Genomic DNA, 19446 nt, shown 5'->3' with positions numbered 1-19446 from the left:
CTTACGAATCGGATGACGCTATATGTACCCCGCATTCTGTTGTATGACGAAATAACAGCTTTTTATCCCCTCGCTTTCTCTTCATTGATGTAAAGTGTACTTGCATATTATCAAAGAAAACGTTAAAGACTGCATAGACAAGATCGACGAAATGCCACCTCCATTTCCCGCTGCAGGATACTCGGAGGATATCATCCGACGAGTCCGGGTGGTCTTCAATGGAAAGTATGTTGCTGATGCGAAAAAACCGAAGCTCGTGTAAGTTATCATAATTCAAGAGGGTAGGGAACAGACATAAAGAAGCAAAGGACTAACCATAGTGAAGATGGGAACGCCCTTACTATCCGATCTATTACTTCTCTCAGTCGGACGTTGTCAAGGACAAATATCTCGCCAATGAAACGAAAACTGATCAGCCAGGCGTCCTACTCTACGATTTAGTTGTTGGGGACCGAACATCGCCATCTGCCGTAACGGTTTTTACGTCTGGAGACTTCGAAGGCTATGCCAAAATTGGAATCGACAAGGCCGACGCATGGTTTGAAGAAGACGAACGTGTATACTCACACCCAAAGGACCCATACAAACGAATACAAATCTTGCAGTCTTCGAAGCACGTTCGTGTTGAGATCGATGGTGTCGAGGTAGCAAATACCACCCACCCGAAGCTTTTGTACGAAACAGGTCTACCCATAAGGAAGTATATCCCGCATACAGATGTTAGATTGGACCTGTTGAAGCCGGATGAAAAGCTGAAGACTAGCTGCCCCTATAAGGTTAGTGTCATTTTAAAGTGTTTTTTTGTTATATATTGAACATTTCTTTTACAGGGTGACGCGGATTACTATGTGGTAGAATTGCCCAATGGGCAGGAGAAAACTGGTCTTGCGTGGTGGTACAAGAATCCGACGGCCGAAAGTGTCGAAATTAAAGGGTACATAGCGTTTTATGATGAAAAGGTCGATATTTGGGTGGATGGTGTCAAGGAAGAAAAACCAGTTTCACCATTTACCTAACAACTTTCCTACCAGCATCTCGCAGACACTAAAATGAGTGATATTCGACAAGGGAATGACTTGTATCACTGTAAACTTTTGTATTTGATGTGAAAAATGAATTTGAGGAATTGAAATATGTAGTGTTGCGATATAAGACGGAAAGGCCCGCTTTTTAGGAATTTATTAAATGAAATAATCTATCAAATGGAGAATTGAAAGTACGATCAACTATTGTTGAAACCACGCACTGCCATAAAAACAATTAATAAATTTGCCAGATTTCATTTTTAGACTAGCTTCCTTCTCTACCAAATTGTTATAGTATTAAAGATCCACTTTACTGTCTCAAAGGGTGGATAATAACGAGTCTGGCTATACACGTATTGGCGCAAGCACCTTAGAGTATTGTCTCAATTTGGCTATATTCATATCGTCTCTAACTTTGCAAATAAGAAACTACTCACAAAATGTTTTCTTCAAGGATATCGCTCTATATAAACACTCGCTTATGCAGTCAGGTTCATAGGCTAACATTACAAAATTCTAACCGATTATAATAAGTATTATATACATGATAAACATTACATCTAACCTCTTAGTGGCTCGTTTGTGAGGGCTCCGTGGTCGGTAATTCGGTAACAACGTTCCGATTGTTCGAATCAATTTCAATAATAGGCCCATCGGGCAACTCAGTTGGTCCTTTCCTTACTTCCTTAGCGCCAGCTTCTGAGAATGTGGATGTAGCGTTGTCCCAAGACTGTGGTAGTTGATATTGTGGAACTGATTGGTAACCCCCAGGCTGGGTGCTGTTTCGAGACGACATTTCTATGGGGTTGTTTTCCTTTTTCCTCTTCATCCATAACCAGGCCACAAAGCATGCGCCAGCGATGGCCCCGAGGCCGACAACACCTCCGACAACCCCGCCAACAATGGCGCCGACTGGCGTTGATGAACTGGATGAAGTTACAGATGTTGCTGCCGCTGGTGCGGAAGTCGCGGGCACAGTCGGTAGTGATGTTGCTGTTGAAGCCTTCCCAGATGTTGTTATTTTCCCCGGCTCAGTAGACATGGTGCTGCCTCCATTTGCGAATTGCTGCAACAAGGCGTCTGGAACATAGGACACAGACACCATTGTGACATATGTATCATGATCGGTCGTGAGAGTTGCGTCGGTGTAAACGGTCTCAAATTCATATGCCGTCCCACAACCATAGTCCGTGATCCCTAGTTGAATATAATACCATGTAACGCAGTTTCGTGACGCCGACTCAGTGCAATAGATGGCAAATGGGTTGTTCGTAGCAAGGAGAGCGGGAGTAGAAGCCAATTCGAAGCTGTCGTAGCAGGTACTTTCGAAACCGCAATTGCTGTCGTCGTTGTTAGGACAGCACCCACCCATGCCAGGCCAGGCGGAGTTTGGAGCATGGAAAACACATTTCTCGTCATCGGCGCAAAATACATTGTTGGCTAGAGCAATACAGAGCATTAGACGGATTGGGCGGTTATTCAGACGCGAGGCAATGGTAGACGAAAGACCAAGGTACGACCGTGGGTTTGCTTACTGGGATCTTGGCCAACCCAGCCACATAAGCTGGCTGGTGCGTATGAGGTTGACAGAGAACCCGATGTTGGGATTGCAGTAAACGAGCCAGTGGTGTCACGTCGCACAGCCGCATGAAATTCATTGTCGTCAAATGACGCCGTAGGCTGAGGATATTGTGCAAGTAGTTGCCCGTGGGGATGAGCCGTCGCATCAGGAACTGGTGCCCTCAGAGCTATCGTTAGTGATGGAAAAACGACGGCTAATATGTTTAATTTCATCTTCAGCTCGCAATGGTTTTCGCGTTTTGTGAATTTCAGATGTCCCCCAAGCAGCCGGACTGTCGCTACGGTGGCGACAGCAAATACGAGGGACGGCGGCACCCAGAACGCGGTGATGCGATGATGTAGAGTTCTTTAGGGAGCAATTCTTTAAGCTTAAAGACGGAAGGATAATAATGGCCTGCTACAATTGTGGGCTCCCCCCCTCGTCCAGCTATTTTCATTTGTGCTAGTAGTGGTTGCTGGCCGGTGCTTTTTCTTCCAGACCTCCCCTGTCACTGGCTGTCAGCCTCAGCAGCCTTCGGGTAGTCATCGCGGAGTATTGTCAGGATTCTCCACTGGCGATGAAGCAATGGAATTTCCATTGGCTCCAGCGACGCGTCGAGCCGAGCATTATCTTGGCATAATGGTGAAATAAACTTTGGAACCGCAAATACGACGCAATCCATACTCGGCCTTCTGGGATATGGCCATAGAATCAGCTGTACAACGATCATATTCTATCTTTTGACAGTCCTCCAAAGTTGGGCGTGTTGGCTAGTAATCAACTCTCATAGATCGTTGGAATCACTGTGATGATTGATAGTCTATATCCTTGTAGCCAAGGCTGAGGCTCTGATGGTGGCCAAGTCACTAGCCAGGCATTGCAAGGTTGCAACAAGCAATCCCATATAAAGAGACGAGCAATTGGCCATTTTATAGTTGATCCCTACCTCCTACTCTTGGTATTCTGCACCGCGAAGTTCCTGACTGGACCTGTAAATTTCGAGTACATACCATCGCAGCAGAATCAGCACTAATACTGTGCTGGGCCCACTCCTCGTGCGGCTGGAAGATGTGGAAATTAAGATGTGGACGTGTCTAGCCGAATGGAGGAACCCATTAGTTGCTCACTCATCCTCCGTGATGATCTGTAGCTGACGCGTCGAGGTGAAGCCATAGCATTTGCAACTGTATTGTTTTGTCGGCATATTGGGTCGCATCCTGCAGCAAAGATATATTGACTTCGAGACCGCAGAGGGCCCCCAGGCACGCACAAGGCGAGACCAGCCCGAAAAGGGAAAGGGAACTTCACTCTGGGCTTTCATGTGTCCAATCAGGCGTGGGGTTAATCGTCACATGATCTCACCAATTTAGAGCTCATCCCTCTGCTTACATATCAACCCTTCGTACTGATCAGAGACAAAGATACTCTGGATGTTGGCAGTTTTGATCCCACTCGGTTGTTTGTTAAGTACATTCCTCGAATATGTCACCTTTCTGTCAATGACCTCAGTTATCGTTGTTTCTCATGATTGTCAATGCTTCAGAAAGATTTCTTGTTTCTTGAAAGTTGGATTTTTTGACTGTTAATGATGATGAGGCTGCTGCTACTGCTCCTGCTCCATGATAATTGAGAAAAGTAGAAATTAAACACCACGACTCGTGGGTACCTCTGAGCAAGTTTATTCCAACGATCCCATCCTGACGCACCGGGTAAAGCAACTCAAAGCTGCAAATTATGTTCATCTTACGAATCGATGCTATACAAAATTGGTTGTATACACTGACTCATTGAAGTCATTGGCCATCTTTTCCGAAGCGAGAGGATCTCTCAACATCGACTAGGTTAATTCTATGATGGAATCACCGGCAGCACACCCCGCCAGGCGTACGAGAATCGGGAGGTGGCTTGAGAACTTGTCGTTTGACAAGGCGACGACCAACCCAAGCATCCACCCATGTCTATCTGTTCACAACATACGAGGCTCCAACAACCCTCAGGTTTGAGCAGTGTATTGTATCCTGATGATGTCTGTCAGGTAACGACCAACCCACAGCATTTGGATGTAGACTCACCTTGGCTGCCAACAGTACCAAAACCAATCCGCAATATCATAGCTATTAAGAAAAATATACAATGCGCCTAACATTTTCCATGTCCCGATAAAGCAGTTTGAATAGACAACACTTGGAGTTCCTCATGCCCGGTTGGTCAGAGTGCATGTTGTATGCTGAAGTAGCCTCTTAGCTAGATGCGGAAAATAGGTTTGGAATTTTGTTCAAGGTTGTGACTAGATCAAGTCTGGCTGAATCAAACCTAACTATCCTAATCAGTGTTTATTTCATTGCAGAGCAACGCCACTACCCGATTGGAATCCTGCGATTTTCTACCCCGAGAGAGGAACGAGGCGGGTCCTGCAGTTGTTTTATGATTAATCATTCTCGAACCAGCAACATTGTGCATGCATGCAATATTGCTTACCTGGGGGCTATTGGTGGAGCTTCATGCTTTGATATATTTGTGGTACTAGGGAAGCCAGGCTTCTCGGTCGCGTTGAAGACTCTGTTGGAGACTCGGAAACACCTGCTACAGCGCATCTTTGACCAGCTCCATTCATCAACTTGTTGGCATGAGCGATGAATATCCCAATGAACATGAGTAAAACCATACTTGAATCAATTTCATATAGATGTAGAGTGGAACGATCGCGTTTGATGGTGTCGCAGGCTCGAAGCCTGAGGTGGAGAGTGCAAAGAGCAGGCCGTGTCCGGAAAGAACTGGAAAAAGAGCTTGGGGAAGGAGCAAGCAAACGCAGACACTGCATCGTTTGTCACCTGACCGGACCCTCCCAACATCGTCTTTAGTTAATGGATTTTATTACTAAGGTCAATTGTGCTTGGGTTTCTCGTTCACGTTATGCACTCTCCTAAAAGATGAGATCAATCTTCAATTCTGATACTCTATGAAACCAGATGAACAATGGCATAGACTATCCACACTTTTATCCGAAGTAATTCGAAGAAATCGACTTAAATGCAAAGCCAAATTTAATATTTCATTTACGAGTATATGGATATAGTATCTCACCAATAAAAAAGTGAACAAAATTCCATGGAGATACAAAAACCACTATACATGGCTAATATAAAGCTGTATCTGTGGATCTCTATATTTCTAAGCCTTCAATAGACAACTCTGCTTAGATGCTATGTGAAGAACTAGAGATCAAGTTACAGGCAGAAGATATTATTCCTTCATGATCGTTGTAATTTGTATATAGATACTAATTACTTGAGTCATTCACCCTATATGAAATATACTAAAGATCATGTTGCCGGATAGGTTCCTATGGCTACCCGTAGATTCCGAGATTCAAGCCTCCTCGTAACTTTGGATTTCTTCCCATCCTCGAAAACCTCCATTTTGTAAGATTGATCAACCCACCGTCTTAGCAGCAGGAGTAACATTAAGATCGTGACATTTCAGAGAAGCGTTTGATATATGAGATCACCATTTCTTATCGCCGCATTATTGCCACTGGTTCTTTATGAGATGATATCACTCAAAGTCTCGCCTACTATCTAGAAAAATTTCCCTGGCGTCAGTCTTGAGTAGGGTGTCGATGGGGATAAGAAGCAAAGGCTGTCGAACATGCAGGAGACGAAAGGTAAAATGTGGTTGGTTCTTCAAGTGAAACTTACCATCAAACCATCCACTTACTTTCTCGTGGACCAAACAAAGCCAATATGCAAGCGATGCGAAGTTGGCAGCTTTGTTTGCCAGGGCTATGAGCAGTACTCGGAGTTTGTGAATGAAGCAAGCCGGTTTTGTGACACATCAATCTACTCTACGCCTACTAGTAGTAAGCGAAATCAGTGCAAAGGAGGCGTTGCTTTGGTGCATCCCACGCGCTCGATAACACCGACACTCATCGATGCAGATAGAGTCATTATCTATTTTGCTCGCAATATAGGGTCTCCGAATGATAGTTTCAAACACCTTGGGTGGATGGCAACCGCTTTGCAGCATCCGAACACACCTGAACCTCTGTCATCTTCGGTCTGTGCTCTAGCTTCGGTATTCTTTAGTAACTCAGAAGAGACAGCACTTCTTTCGAGCTGGGGTGTTCGTAATTATCTGAGAGCACTTCAGCTTGTGCAATCCAAAGTCCAGTGCAAGTCACACATAAGAGATGAAGATCTTCCGTTATCAATACTTTGTTTATGTATATACGAGATTGTGGCCCCAACTCATCCTGGGGCATGGTTAAATCACGCAGTCGGGCTAGCAAAAATAGTAAGTGATTATTTTTATTTTTATAATGGGTATTAGTCAAGCTGATACCTTCAAGATGCAACTCAATGGCGCAGAGCAATACTCATCAGGATACAGGCGACAAACGCTACATGCCTTGAGATACATTGTTGTAAGATGATCAGCAATGCTTAGAAGCCTAGATAAACTTACAATCCCTACAGACCCTTGGATATTTGCACCAAAAGCGCAGATGTTTCCTCGAAAACTGGTCCTGGATTACGATACCTTGGGGCGGAGAACCTGCAAGGAAACCCTTCTTGGACTCTCTTCATGACATTTTCTGCACTCTACCGGGGATTCTTAGCAACTTGGAGAGTCATAAAAAGACCCAAGAAGTCAATATAGTCAATACCTCAAGTGAGAATTTATGCCTGACTGTTGTATCCAAGATCGAAGCTTTATATTCTTGGCGGTACCAGTGGGATGCGACGTATGCAAAGACAATCCGCGTGGTGCAACAAAGAGTAGCAGATTGGTCAGTCGACAACCAAATCATACTTCCGCAAAATTCCATTCCATCGAGCTTGCTGTTCTCAAATCTCCAAAGAGCTGGTGAGCTGTGTCTATATAATGCGGTTCTTCTCATTCTTCTACGAATTGGACACACTTTGGGTATTGAAATCAGTACGTTGAGAAGTTGTCATGACCCTCTTCTCCCGAGGGAAGGGTCTCCCCAGCTGATAGCCGAAGAGATTATTCGTATGGCTCCTTACATGCGTCATATTCAACACGGCAATAAAGGTATTTATCTTCTTTCATTTCCACTTCAGATTGCTCGGGATCGATTACAGGGCGGCTCCGAAATGATAGAATGGGTGGACAGCGTACTCCGATCAATACACGGCAAGTTTGGAAAATACATTGTCGATGAACTCTAACCAGAGAAATGCATCTTTCGCCTCATTACTTGATTTCTTAAGTCCGGCCGTATGATGGCCTTTGATGGGAAGATCATTTTCCCTCTTTGGAATTGGGCAAACTCTATCGCGGTAGATACCGAAAACGGCAAAGTGCGCAACTGGAATAGTGTCAGAATAAAAACACAAATGGAGAACAGCACTGTAAAGTTGGTCGATATCTCCATTTTCATATGGCTTATGTCCTCCTTAATGCCGATGTATGCTTTCTGATGCGCTTGTGGTGGTTGTATAAAGAGGTCGACAATGCATGGTAACTGTGCTTCCTTCATCCACAAAAAAAAAAAAAACACACGACGGAGCTGGCTGTTTCTCTGGACTACTTCGATTTCATAATGTCATCAAGACTTATTCTTATTACTGGAGCAAATAGAGGTACAGTATGCCCGGAGTCTCTACTCGCTCTTGCTACTGGAATTGATGCTTCGGAATTTGTCTCATACTAATTAATGTTAGGTATTGGGTTTGCAACCCTCCAAGCCCTAAGCCTCAAAAGCCCAACCGACAACTTTATATTAGCATGCCGACAAAAAGAAAAGGGGTTTGAGGCAGTGGAACAATTAAGAGACTTTGGTATTCAGTCAGAGATCGACGTACTCGAAGTGGATGTGACTTGTGATTACAGTCTGATTTCACTCGCCGAGAAAGTCAAAACGAAATATGGGAAACTGGATGGTAAATTTTATCTCATTGGATAGTATTTGAGGGTCTTTTGCTAACTAGAACCTGTCTAGTCTTGATAAACAATGCCGGTGTTGGGCTGTTCCACGACTCATTCTCCGAAATGCGTTCTACATATAATCGCACACTTGATACCAATGTCACATCTGTGGCGATGACAATTGAAGTGCTGTCGCCACTCTTGCGTCGCTCATCTCGAGGTCAAATTATCAATGTGTCGTCAGCACGCAGCTCCTTGGAGTTATCCTCCTCAGGGAAATTACCCCCAACGAAGGCTATCGCATATAGTTTGTCGAAAACTGCACTCAACATGCTGACGGTGGAGTATGCAAAGATACCGGAGAATAAAGATCTCATTATCCAAACAGTCAGCCCGGGGCATTGCAAGACAGCATTTAATAACTACCGCGGAACAAAAGATCCCCTGGATGGCGCGAAGGTGATTGTTGCCCTATTGCATTCTGACACCTCGATGTTTGGAAACGGGTTCTGGCAGATGGAGGAAGGAGAAGATGTTCCCGTGAAAATTCCGTGGTAATATTGCAATATTTGCCGGTTCTAATTTGCCGTTATGTTGTTTCAAGACGATGTAATACAGTACGCAGTTGCAATCCATACATTCTCATGTCGCTTCATACATCTGAAAGTGCCAAATCTTTATGAATCACCAGAATCGTAAAACTATTGAGTTTCCTGGCATTGCTGCAGATTCTATAACCTCTAGATCGAATGAAGTGTTTAGTTCGGGACGAAGACGCCGATGAAGATACCGGAACAGAAATTCAATAACCATACCTGTGCCCAAGAACAGTGCCCTGGGATATTGTCTATCGCATCAATTATCTAGAGCGTAGTTTTTCTTTCGAAGCCTAGTCTATGCGACCGGCAGATCTATCATTTTTACAGCCTGACTATGTGAGAAGAATGGGTGAGGCTCATTCGACTGTAAAATTTGTTCGTTTTAGTTAATTAGCCGAGACACGAACTGTACAGTGCACACATACTGATTTCATTGAAGAATCTAGACTAAGTATAGGTGTCGACAGAACGAGTTACGTTGCGTTCGTGCTCCACAGACTACAAATACATCCTTCAGCCTGCCTCCACTCCTGAACGCGCCGGGGCGTTGTCCGTGTCCGGTTAGGTCAGGAGACTCTAGAAGGGATTTAGTACGTACTAAAAACAGCAGTAGTCCGCGCACTGACGAATAGTAATACAATCTTGCCATGTGGAGGGCGAACATCGGCCAAGGCACAAAAGCGGAGAAAATACAAGTGGATAGAAGCGCTCGTGTTTTGCGTCATAAAATGTCGATCAATGCTTACTTGTCTGAATAGAGACCCTGATTCGCGATGAAACAATCGTCTACGTATCTCTAAACTTTAAGTAATTTTTAGGTGTTCTGTTATTCTAAACACGGATGGCCATGAGCTGCATCTTACTGATCGGACGGGATACTAGCTTCGTTTCGCATGTCAAGTGTTCATCGTTAATTTCAACTAGGCGATGGCTCAGCGCTCAGATCGACAAGCTACACCACTTTTGCCCGCCCATGGAATCTCCACCACACAGACGTCTTTTGCGGCCAGTTATTAATTAATAATTAGCCCCAATTCCCCACTAACTAACGCGAGAGGAGTTTGTGTTGGAGAACTGCCGTTTCCTGGACACCGGTCAAGAGGCTGCACTTTTTCAACAAACATACTTCGCCGCCTTGCTATAAGACTCAGCCTTGCAATAACGAGCGACAGTTTATGGCGAGGGAGATGATGTGTGCGCCGAGCGTGAGCGCTATCTAAACCCGTCAGCGTCGCATTTTCACGATCGCATAAGTGGTTTTTGCATCTGTAAAGGGGCTTAGCACCGACGGCACCCCCAGTACTGCGAAACCAACATTAGCCAGCGCTGTACATACATGCGTTTGGTTGCGGTTTTCTATTGACCAAAGGATCTCGCCATATCAGACCTATTACAATTTACGTCACGTTTCCTCCTAAAAACACCGATGGGGTTCAAATGTTTCTTTGCGCATTTTCCCCACACATAACAACACCCCTACGAGCGAATACCACATATTCAAGAAAACATCTTAAAAATGAAACTACGAATACGGCCTTTATTCATCATCCTACCTCTTTTCATTCTCCATTACTTCATCATAACTCGAATCGCCAACTTCGCACAAATATTCTCTACTAAGCCGTATGCCGGCATTCCTTTGAGTCAGTCGGCTATCAAAGACGCATATTATAATGGCACGGCGAAGGATCAAAAGCCCGAGGCCGTGATACCTCAAAGAATTCACCAAATATACCATGACTGGTCGGGAAATGGAATGCCGCATTCAGCGCAGTGGGGGAGGCTGAGAGCAAGCTGTATCGACCGGCATCCGGGATGGATATACAAGGTGCGCTTCTTCACTGTGTCATTCATGGAAATCTCTATTTATACTTACGGCCACATAGCTATGGAGCGCATCAGAATCTAGGGAATTTCTACTGAGAGAGTATCCGTGGTTCTTACCCGTATACGATAGCTATCGCTATCCAGTACAGCGTGTCGATGCAATGAAATATTTTGTGTTAAGGCACTACGGCGGCATATACATTGATCTAGATAACGTACTTTTTGCATCCTAGAAATATATTGATATCTTTCTAACGAAATTCAGGGCTGTCTGGAATCACTGGAACCACTTCGATACTACCCTGTCTTCACAACGGACAACAACCAAGGCCCTCTGCTGAACAACATTCTCGGATCTATGCCACAGCATCCGTACTACCAACTCTTGACTGACAGCCTACCGTCATTTAACTGGTTATATTGGCCATTCCCATACCTTACCATTCAATATGCCTCTGGTGGATGGTTTCAAACTGCAATCTGGGAGAAATACCACCGACAGAATCACTACCATAACACGGATCAACCACAAGACGAAAATGGGCCGCTTTATCGCGTCATTATGGACAGTCGTCGCGGAGCCGAGCCATGGGTATTTTGGAACGAAGGCGCGGGGCAGACGTGGGAGAATTGGGACAACTCGGTGTTTTTATGGATTGGCGAGCATATCTACACGGTTGTCCGGATTGTGGCCGCTGTTAGCATAGTATTGGTGGCTCTCATCGCTGCGCTGGTCTGGAAGTGTTGCCTTAGAGGGAGGAAAGAAGGGATGAAGACTAAGGCTGGGCTGAAGACCGCTGTGTCATTGATATCGCCACAATTGACGCAGAGTGAAGATATCTTTGCTAAGAAACATGATGCCGTTTGATGTTGTTCTACTGATTATATTATGCTCAATATATGATACCCCTAATGCGTTACGACATGACTGTCTATATTGAAACCTTATTATAAAAGTGAAATAATTATAGGTATCCATCCTTTTGAGCTTTCAGAGCCTTCTCCAAGAGGTCAGGATACCATTTTTGCGCAACATCTTGATGGCTTGTTATTCGCGCGATAAGAGTGCCTTCGCCAATATTTCCAGTGAACATCTGATTGAAAGTCGCTTCGGCATCGGATCTGACCTTAGCGTCCTTAACCAAGTCTTTGATATGTTGCGGAATGTTGACATTAATCTTCTGGGCACCAAGGTCTAGACTCACACCTTGAAATACGGCAAACGAAAATCGCGGGCCAAGCGACTTGCCGTTCCCATCCATGTAATTTTCCTTACGAAGATTAACGCGGTGTGTAGTTGCAGTACATACTCCGCTGGTAATAGCTTCGAGTGCCCGACCGATGTTGATAACAAGAGTTCCTGGAATAGGAGTTACGGGCAACCAAGCGCCAGCCTTGTTCTGTACTTCCAAGCCGGTGTGCGGCGTCCCTTGAAGCAGAAAAGTGAGGAAGCAAGAATCTTTATGTGGGCCGACGCCTTGAGTATCTTCGCCTGGTTTGCTATCAATCGGTTCCGGGTACTTAATCAGTTTCAATTTGTTCTGCTGTGGATAGTCAAAAAATTGGCGAAAGGCGTTGGGTGGCAGTTCTAAGGCTTCGGCGACAAGTGATTTAAATGATTCCGCTAGTGTGTTGATATCTTCTAAATACTTTTCGATTGCTTGGCGGAACTTAGGCAGAGCTTCAGGGTCAGGCCACTAGTTTCTATTAGTTCTCAGCAAAACACTAGGGATAGATGGGGTTTCACCTGGTTCGGTCCTCGAAGATTTCGATATAGCGGCTCATCGGGGCCTGGTGCCGGCAATTCCGTGGCAAACTAAACTTGTGAGTCTATTATCCGACTTTGACGTGGTAAGGAGACCCATACATCAAATTGCTCACGATAATCATTCTTTAACGCGGTGACTTCCTGCCCTAATTGCGCATATCCAAGAAAGTGCTTGCTATTGACCATTTCAATTTCAAGCTTTTTCTCTAGTGGTAGATCGAATAGTGCAATCGATTGCTCGATGAAAGCACGCTGAACTTCGTCAGGAACCCCTGTGTTCTTAAGGTAGAAGAATCCGACATTAACGATGGCATCCTTAAGGGCTTGTAAAAAGAGTCCTCGGGAGCTCAGTGAGGCTGTTTGAGCGTAATCCAAGACTGGGACAGAGGTGAATGCGTCGCCATTGGAAGTATGTCCATTGATCCGCTTTGTAACAGGCGAAGCATTATTATTGGCTGTCTGAATAATCAAATTAGTGCCACATCCTAGACGACCTTCTTTAACGCAGTTGAGACCTACTAATGTTTGGACGAATAGATTCCTTTTCTGCAGAAGTTGGCCCACGTTGTGTGAAAATTCGTAATTGTGACCACCGCGGGGCAAAATGGCGCTTTCAACGTTGGGAGCGCCTTTGAAACGAGAGACAAGGTTGTTGAAAATGGGTCTTCCTTGTTCTTCACTATCCCAAATAATTTCTGCCTCAGCAGCAAGAAACTGCACAGGCACTTTGATGCCGGGAAAGACCTCGTTAAGCATGTACTCATAAAACTCATTTGTTCCGTATTCCCGAATTTCAGACTTAATCCCTGACATGATGTTAGCATCCTTCGCTATTGGCAGGATAGAGCACACTCACCAGGCTCAAACACATCATCGATGACTTCTTTAGTCAAGGCATCCAATTGAATCCACTCCACCTCGCCCATGAATCTCCGAATATTCTCAGCATTATTTTCCGTTACATATCGCAAGCTGCCCGGCTCATTATCCGGCTCTGGCAAGATTTTCATGTTTGTTGTGGTGGGTAAACAACCCATCGAGCTGACACCCAGAATCGGCAGTCGTCCGTGTGCTTCGTAGGTAATCGACAGGGAGAATGCACCGCCGAGAGAGTGCCCTACAAGAATGATACCTCCGTTGCCGTGTTTCGCAGCAGCTTTCTCATTGTAAACTTGTTCTATGAAGTCGATAAACACGGGGATCGAGTCTTTGAGAGGTGTTTCCGTGGTTGGCGTCGGTGTCCCGCCGTACCCAGGACGGTATATGTTGAGGACGTCATGGCCAAGGCGGTTGAACTCTTGCACGACCCTGTGATAGCATCAGCCTTGCACTTCTCGCAGCAGTAGACAAACGCGGAAAGATGCGCATACGAAACGACTGAGTTGTCGAAGAACGCGGCGGTGGCTCCGCCGCCATGAAGCAACACAATCAGCGGGAGCGCCAGCGCTGGCTCCCCCCGCTTGAGCAGGCCGTAGAACTCGAGCCCGTTCTTCACAAAGGGGATTCTCTCGTCGAAGGTCTTGGCCATGTCGTCGCGGCAAGGGTCAGTCAGAGCATACGAACGACCAGAAAATTGTGATGAATGATAGCAAATAAATCGAATGTACAGCAATCTTCCATGCGACATTCGCAGTCGGCCCCGCCTAGTCGCGCGGGCCAATCGGAGTCATGGTCGCTGTTGGCCGATGGCGCCATAGCAGCTGCAAGTTACTCATACTGATGCAGAAATGACAGGATGAAGAGAGGTAGGAGGAGTGGCAGTGGTTGGTATGTCCTGCAGTGAGTCTGGTATGAGGGAGCTAGGGCTAAGCTGTGTCACGAGGTAGTCCCGCTAAGGTTGGACACCTGAGACCACTATTCACCTTTGGGGGTATCTACGTCTTAGCTGGGAATAGCATTTCATGGGAGGAGTAATAGTAGGAGCAGTCAATATTCCTCTATAGCCAGATGCCCTTTTATACGCAAGCAGTGGCCGCTGACAAAGTGGTTGTCGTTCAAACAACATTACCAATCGATGCTGTTGCTCTGTTGGCAGCCCACAATGCGTGCAATGAGTCATAAAATATAATCCCCTGGTAATACAGATGCAAATACCAGCTTAATATCAACGTACATGCGATATCTAAACTTCAAAATTCATGGTGATTGGTGTGCATTAGCTGCACTCCTCAAAAGGAAAAGCTGCTGACCAGATTAGTCGCGTAACCTGCCCGAAACGAGAATTATTTGTGAGTCACCAGTTGCGCGGTAGTATAAATAGTATTGATATCTCGCTACCCACACTATCTACCGATTATTAATAGACTAGATTACTAATGGAGAGAAAATCTCTTATCCTCTAAAAGATTATAGGGAAGGGAATAGATAAATGGAAATGAGAAGAGAAAACAAAATCATTATTGTTCCTCCTACAAGTGCTCCACGCTGTGCGAAGAGGCCGCACTTAGATTTTTATCACGGCCTGGAAATCGATTTCCCATAGAAAACTACGAAAACCAATGACGCCCGCAACTCTCAAGATGCAGTTAATCAGCCTACCGCCGAGATATGTTCTTGCGAGTATGCTCTGCTCTTTCGGCGGGTTTCTGTTTGGGTATGTACGTCAACATGTTAGAAACCAAAGTAAACCCATCTAATGTTGAGCTTTTACTAAAGGTTCGATACTGGTATCATCGGACCCGTCACTGTGATGAGTAGCTTTCTCTCACGTTTCGGCCCGTTGTCGTCGACAGTCCACGGATTGGTTGTCTCTGCCATCTTAATACCAGCTGCATTTTCGTCCTGCTTTGCTGGGCGTGTTGCGGATTTCCTCGGGAGACCAAGAGGAATTAGCATCGGAGTGTTCATTTTTGGCTTGGGTACTGCCCTAGAGGCGAGTGCAGTGAATCTAGCGATGTTCATTATCGGTCGGTGTATTGAGGGTATTGGCGAAGGACTATATCTCGGGACACTACTGGTGTAAGACACGCCAAACGCCTTACATCAACGATATCAGTTGGAGTATAACCTCAGTAAGCGAGTTAACTTGATTTCAGGTATATTTGTGAAATTTCCCCGCCAAGCAAGCGAGGACCACTCTCAACCGGTCCACAGCTATTCATTACTTTTGGTCTGGTCATAGGCTTCTTTACTTGCTATGGCACAACGAAAGTCGATTCCTCGCTGTCCTGGAGACTTCCCTTCATACTCTTAGCGAGTCTGTCGTTCGTATTCTCAACTGCATCGCTCCTCTGGCTTACTGAGTCTCCGCGATGGCTCACTTTACATGGCAACTCAGTCGAAGCTTCGACAACCTGGGATCTGCTCGGAGTCGGACATGCAGAGCGTGAGAAAGTGGAAGCCGAGCAGATGAGAGAGATGATTGTGGAGGGCTCAGGCGACATTGATGGCCCTTCCTCAACGGAAGATGTAACCAATGTCACCCGCGTCCACACGAGGCAGCAACCACGCCACAAAGGAAGTTTCCGGGAGCTTTTTGCTCACGATGTACGCGGGCGTACAGCCCTTGCACTTTTCATGATGGGTATGCAACAGCTTAGTGGTATTGACGGGGTTCTATATGTAAGTCTTCCGTCTCTACTAATAATACTGCACTAGCTCTATTCTAACAAAACGTGCAATAGTATGCCCCCCTTCTCTTCCAACAAGCCGGATTAACGTCCTCTGAATCATCCTTTCTCGCCTCGGGCGTTTCCGCCCTTGCGATATTTGGTGTCACCATCCCAGCCTTGATCTGGGCCGATCGCTGGGGTCGCCGTCACAGCACCATTTTCGGCGGCATCGGCCTCACCGTCGTCATGTTTCTAGTCGGAGGGCTCTATGCTGGAAACGCTGTGCATGCCAATTCCGGCACTGGCCGCTGGATTGTCATTGTTTCCATTTACATATTCGCCGTAATATATTCGCTATCTTGGGGAGTTGGCATCAAAATCTATGCCGCAGAGATCCAGCCCCAACGCACCCGAGCGGTGGCAACCAGTCTGGCTCACGGTAGTAACTGGGCTGCTAATTTCCTGGTTGCTCTTACTACTCCAATCCTCCTAGCGCGTAGTAGCTTTGGGATCTATTTTCTCTTTGGTGGGTGTGCACTGATTACCACTGTTATCTGTGCGTTGTCAATGCCCGAGACGAAGGGGAGATCGTTGGAAGAAATCGACGAGGTTTTCAAGAGCAAGAAATTTGGATCGAAGAGATGGAACCAGGCTATTCGGAAACTCTTTAGTCAACGAAGTGGTGAGAAATAGCTCAATGGGAAGTTCAGTTTCACCGGTTTCGCAGGGCCAAATGGGATGAAGTTGACGACGCAATATTGCCATTAATTTCTGAAGCCGTCTTTTTTTGGTTGGGTAGATGGTTATTTAATGATAAAATAAAGGATATTAGACTGGGATAAGGGAATGGTTCAATAGATATAATTAGGATATTCAGTCATTAGAAGTTCAGAAGCAAGGACAATTACGCAATGGTCAATTGTGCATTCATATCCCCCAGAAATCTAGAAAATAGCTATACATTCACCTCGGTCGAACGGACGTTCTCCGCTGACTTGGACTGTAGTCCATCATCTGGCGAACCTGTACGGTACTCCTGTTCGTCATTGAGCTGTTCTTCTATAGGAACCCTTCCAATAAGCCCCTTTGCCGTATCTCTCTTTTCCAAATACGTGATTAAGCCAATAAATGGCAGCGTCAATGCACCAGTCACCAGACTAGCAATATACCCTTTTCTAAAATTAGGAGCATCAGTGGCCGGGTAAAAGATCAGTGGCCACCAGGTAACAAAAGCAAAATCAAAGGAATTCATAAATCCTGTCGTGATCGCACGAAGCTGGAGATCGTGACTTGTAACATCTGCCATCCAGGAATACCATACAGCCTGAGGCGCAAATGTCGTTCCGAGCAAATAGAACGCGAAAAAGTAGCCGGCCGTAGGCGGGTCGGCAACAAGAATGGCGGAGCCGATAATGAAGGTGAGGCCGATAGCAATAGACACTTCCCAGCGCGATCGGAGCTTATCAGAGATGACAGCGTAGACAACAGTTCCAAGGATGGCGGCGGCATAGATCCCAGTCGGGTAGTTGTTTTGCTGGACGGTGGTGTAGCCGCGCGAAGCCATCCAATAGGCCATAACATTGTTTTGTAGCATTTGCACGCAGAGAGAATATACTAATAATAATTAGAGAGAAAGAAAGAAAGAAAGAAATTGTCATAGGGTCTCCATACGCATGAAAATGAATGGCAGAAGATAGAACTGCCAGCTCAAAAAGATCCGCTTCACCACGGTTAAGTCCCATGCCTGCTTTCTTGTAGCACCGAGGCGAGTGGCAGCATGTTCCTTTTGCTCATCCGTGAGATACCAGGCCACTCTATGAGCGGGAAGATCAGGAATGAAAATCCAGCCTATACAATTTTATGAGCAACTCGACTGTTACCATCTCCGCAAGGGGATGAAAACACACCGAAAAAGGCAACTGGAAGAGTCATGACAGACACAATGATAAAGATCCATTTCCACGCAGGAAGACCGCTTTTCCCTGATAGAGACTGTAGCAAGCCCGCTTGGATCCAACCACCAGCCATAGTTCCCAATTGACCAAATACGCAGAATACCGCGGTTCTCGTTCCTAGTTCGGACTTCTTATACCAAGAACCGAGAATAAACTGGGCTCCGACGCTGCCAATACTGGTTAGACTGTTTTCTCGGTCATGCCTCGGAGAACTTACTATGCGATCGCAGAAAATCCTCCTTCAATTGCATTCAACAGAATAACCTGCCAGGCATGGGTCATCTTGAATGTGATCAGCGTTAAGATGCTCCAAGTGACGTTCGCTGCAACAAAGACGTATTTTGGCCGTGCCACTGTCAAAAGACTTGTTCCAGGCATCTGACAGACGGCATACACGACAAGATACGCAGTATTCATATAGTTATACTGCTTGCCTTCAAAGCCCAGGGCCTCCTTCATACCACTAATATAAGCGGAGGAGTAACTTGATCGCGTAACACCGAACAGGAACCATATTAACGAGAAGTACGGAAGTAACGTAAAATCCAGTTTCGCCAACAGCGCGCGGTCCTTGGCATCTGATCCCCAGAGCGCAACAGCTAATTTTGAAGTAAGAACGGCCATCTTGCGGCGACATATATCTTTCTAAGATTTTCTCGCGAACCAACACCCTTGGATGAAGCTTTATAAGAAAAGTCCGTCCAAACCAGGCAATTTCTGCAGACGGGATCTAGCGCAATGACACAACAGCGTGGCTTGCACACGCCATGCAGCTGTCAACCACGAGGCCCACAAAATACGAGACTCGGGTGAAGTTCCGAGCAGAAAATCACCAATATCGAACGACATCTACGGAGAGAGAAAGAGGAAAAGAAGAGGAACACGAGTCGTGAGACGATACGTTTTTATGAGTGGCGAACGACGGTCATTAGATGGCGAGATCATTGGCCGATAAAATCACCTGCATTGTGCTAGAGCAGTATTGCGCATCGATTATCGCGAAAGAGGGAACGACCGGCAATGGCGTGCTCAGGATCCCCGTCGGCGTCCGTTTTTTTTTCCTTCTTCTTTCACGTGTGACCCGATAGGACAATGCGACGTTGTGATTGCGAAGTCTTGCAGAAGAATCCGATACAGGCCTGACTGGCAGGATGCAAGAAAAGAGAGAGAAACACGCAGAAGGGACGGACATGGACGCTGCAAGCACCCGGGCTTGTATCTCAGGTAAGTTACAGAAATGATTACTGATTAGTAACAGAGAGCTAAGC

The 19446-nt window shown here is 45.8% G+C and overlaps 8 protein-coding genes across 8 annotated transcripts; 5 read left to right on the top strand and 3 right to left on the bottom strand.

The window, feature by feature from the left end:
* Positions 1 to 1221, top strand: BGW36DRAFT_465338 (uncharacterized protein). The gene is made up of 3 exons (XM_046222292.1): positions 1 to 258; positions 326 to 776; positions 831 to 1221. The coding sequence occupies exons 1-3, from the start codon at positions 152 to 154 to the stop codon at positions 1014 to 1016; spliced, it is 744 nt and encodes a 247-aa protein (XP_046067726.1). The 5' UTR covers positions 1 to 151; the 3' UTR covers positions 1017 to 1221.
* Positions 1222 to 1593: 372 nt separating this feature from the next.
* Positions 1594 to 2819, bottom strand: BGW36DRAFT_363959 (uncharacterized protein; the record flags this gene model as incomplete). The annotated part of the gene is made up of 2 exons (XM_046214508.1): positions 1594 to 2465; positions 2561 to 2819. 2 exons carry the CDS (start codon positions 2817 to 2819, stop codon positions 1594 to 1596), a joined length of 1131 nt encoding a protein of 376 aa, XP_046067725.1.
* Positions 2820 to 5998: 3179 nt separating this feature from the next.
* Positions 5999 to 8117, top strand: BGW36DRAFT_388684 (uncharacterized protein). Its single transcript, XM_046217255.1, has 4 exons — positions 5999 to 6260; positions 6314 to 6879; positions 6935 to 7009; positions 7062 to 8117. The coding sequence occupies exons 1-4, from the start codon at positions 6206 to 6208 to the stop codon at positions 7776 to 7778; spliced, it is 1413 nt and encodes a 470-aa protein (XP_046067724.1). The 5' UTR covers positions 5999 to 6205; the 3' UTR covers positions 7779 to 8117.
* A 35-nt stretch (positions 8118 to 8152) lies between these two features.
* BGW36DRAFT_305552 (uncharacterized protein) lies at positions 8153 to 9036 on the top strand (the record flags this gene model as incomplete). The annotated part of the gene is made up of 3 exons (XM_046212077.1): positions 8153 to 8192; positions 8274 to 8492; positions 8552 to 9036. The coding sequence occupies 3 exons, from the start codon at positions 8153 to 8155 to the stop codon at positions 9034 to 9036; spliced, it is 744 nt and encodes a 247-aa protein (XP_046067723.1).
* A 1557-nt stretch (positions 9037 to 10593) lies between these two features.
* Positions 10594 to 11772, top strand: BGW36DRAFT_432178 (glycosyltransferase sugar-binding region DXD motif-containing protein-domain-containing protein; the record flags this gene model as incomplete). Its single annotated transcript, XM_046221092.1, has 3 exons — positions 10594 to 10905; positions 10964 to 11119; positions 11170 to 11772. The coding sequence occupies 3 exons, from the start codon at positions 10594 to 10596 to the stop codon at positions 11770 to 11772; spliced, it is 1071 nt and encodes a 356-aa protein (XP_046067722.1).
* Positions 11773 to 11869: 97 nt separating this feature from the next.
* BGW36DRAFT_432177 (putative oxidoreductase) lies at positions 11870 to 14200 on the bottom strand (the record flags this gene model as incomplete). The annotated part of the gene is made up of 6 exons (XM_046221091.1): positions 11870 to 12601; positions 12652 to 12720; positions 12772 to 13131; positions 13192 to 13478; positions 13529 to 13980; positions 14043 to 14200. 6 exons carry the CDS (start codon positions 14198 to 14200, stop codon positions 11870 to 11872), a joined length of 2058 nt encoding a protein of 685 aa, XP_046067721.1.
* A 779-nt stretch (positions 14201 to 14979) lies between these two features.
* Positions 14980 to 17063, top strand: BGW36DRAFT_388678 (general substrate transporter). Its single transcript, XM_046217254.1, has 4 exons — positions 14980 to 15265; positions 15328 to 15630; positions 15708 to 16233; positions 16296 to 17063. The coding sequence occupies exons 1-4, from the start codon at positions 15171 to 15173 to the stop codon at positions 16914 to 16916; spliced, it is 1545 nt and encodes a 514-aa protein (XP_046067720.1). The 5' UTR covers positions 14980 to 15170; the 3' UTR covers positions 16917 to 17063.
* Positions 17064 to 17178: 115 nt separating this feature from the next.
* BGW36DRAFT_305652 (major facilitator superfamily domain-containing protein) lies at positions 17179 to 18802 on the bottom strand (the record flags this gene model as incomplete). Its single annotated transcript, XM_046212090.1, has 4 exons — positions 17179 to 17837; positions 17895 to 18071; positions 18131 to 18345; positions 18396 to 18802. The coding sequence occupies 4 exons, from the start codon at positions 18800 to 18802 to the stop codon at positions 17179 to 17181; spliced, it is 1458 nt and encodes a 485-aa protein (XP_046067719.1).
* Positions 18803 to 19446: the final 644 nt, after the last annotated feature.

Source organism: Talaromyces proteolyticus (genome assembly GCF_021365285.1).
Source record: "Talaromyces proteolyticus strain PMI_201 chromosome Unknown BGW36scaffold_12, whole genome shotgun sequence".
In the NCBI taxonomy this organism is placed as follows: Eukaryota; Fungi; Ascomycota; class Eurotiomycetes; order Eurotiales; family Trichocomaceae; genus Talaromyces; species Talaromyces proteolyticus.
Note: the sequence above shows the minus strand (reverse complement) of the source record. Positions and strands in the feature narration are given on the sequence as shown.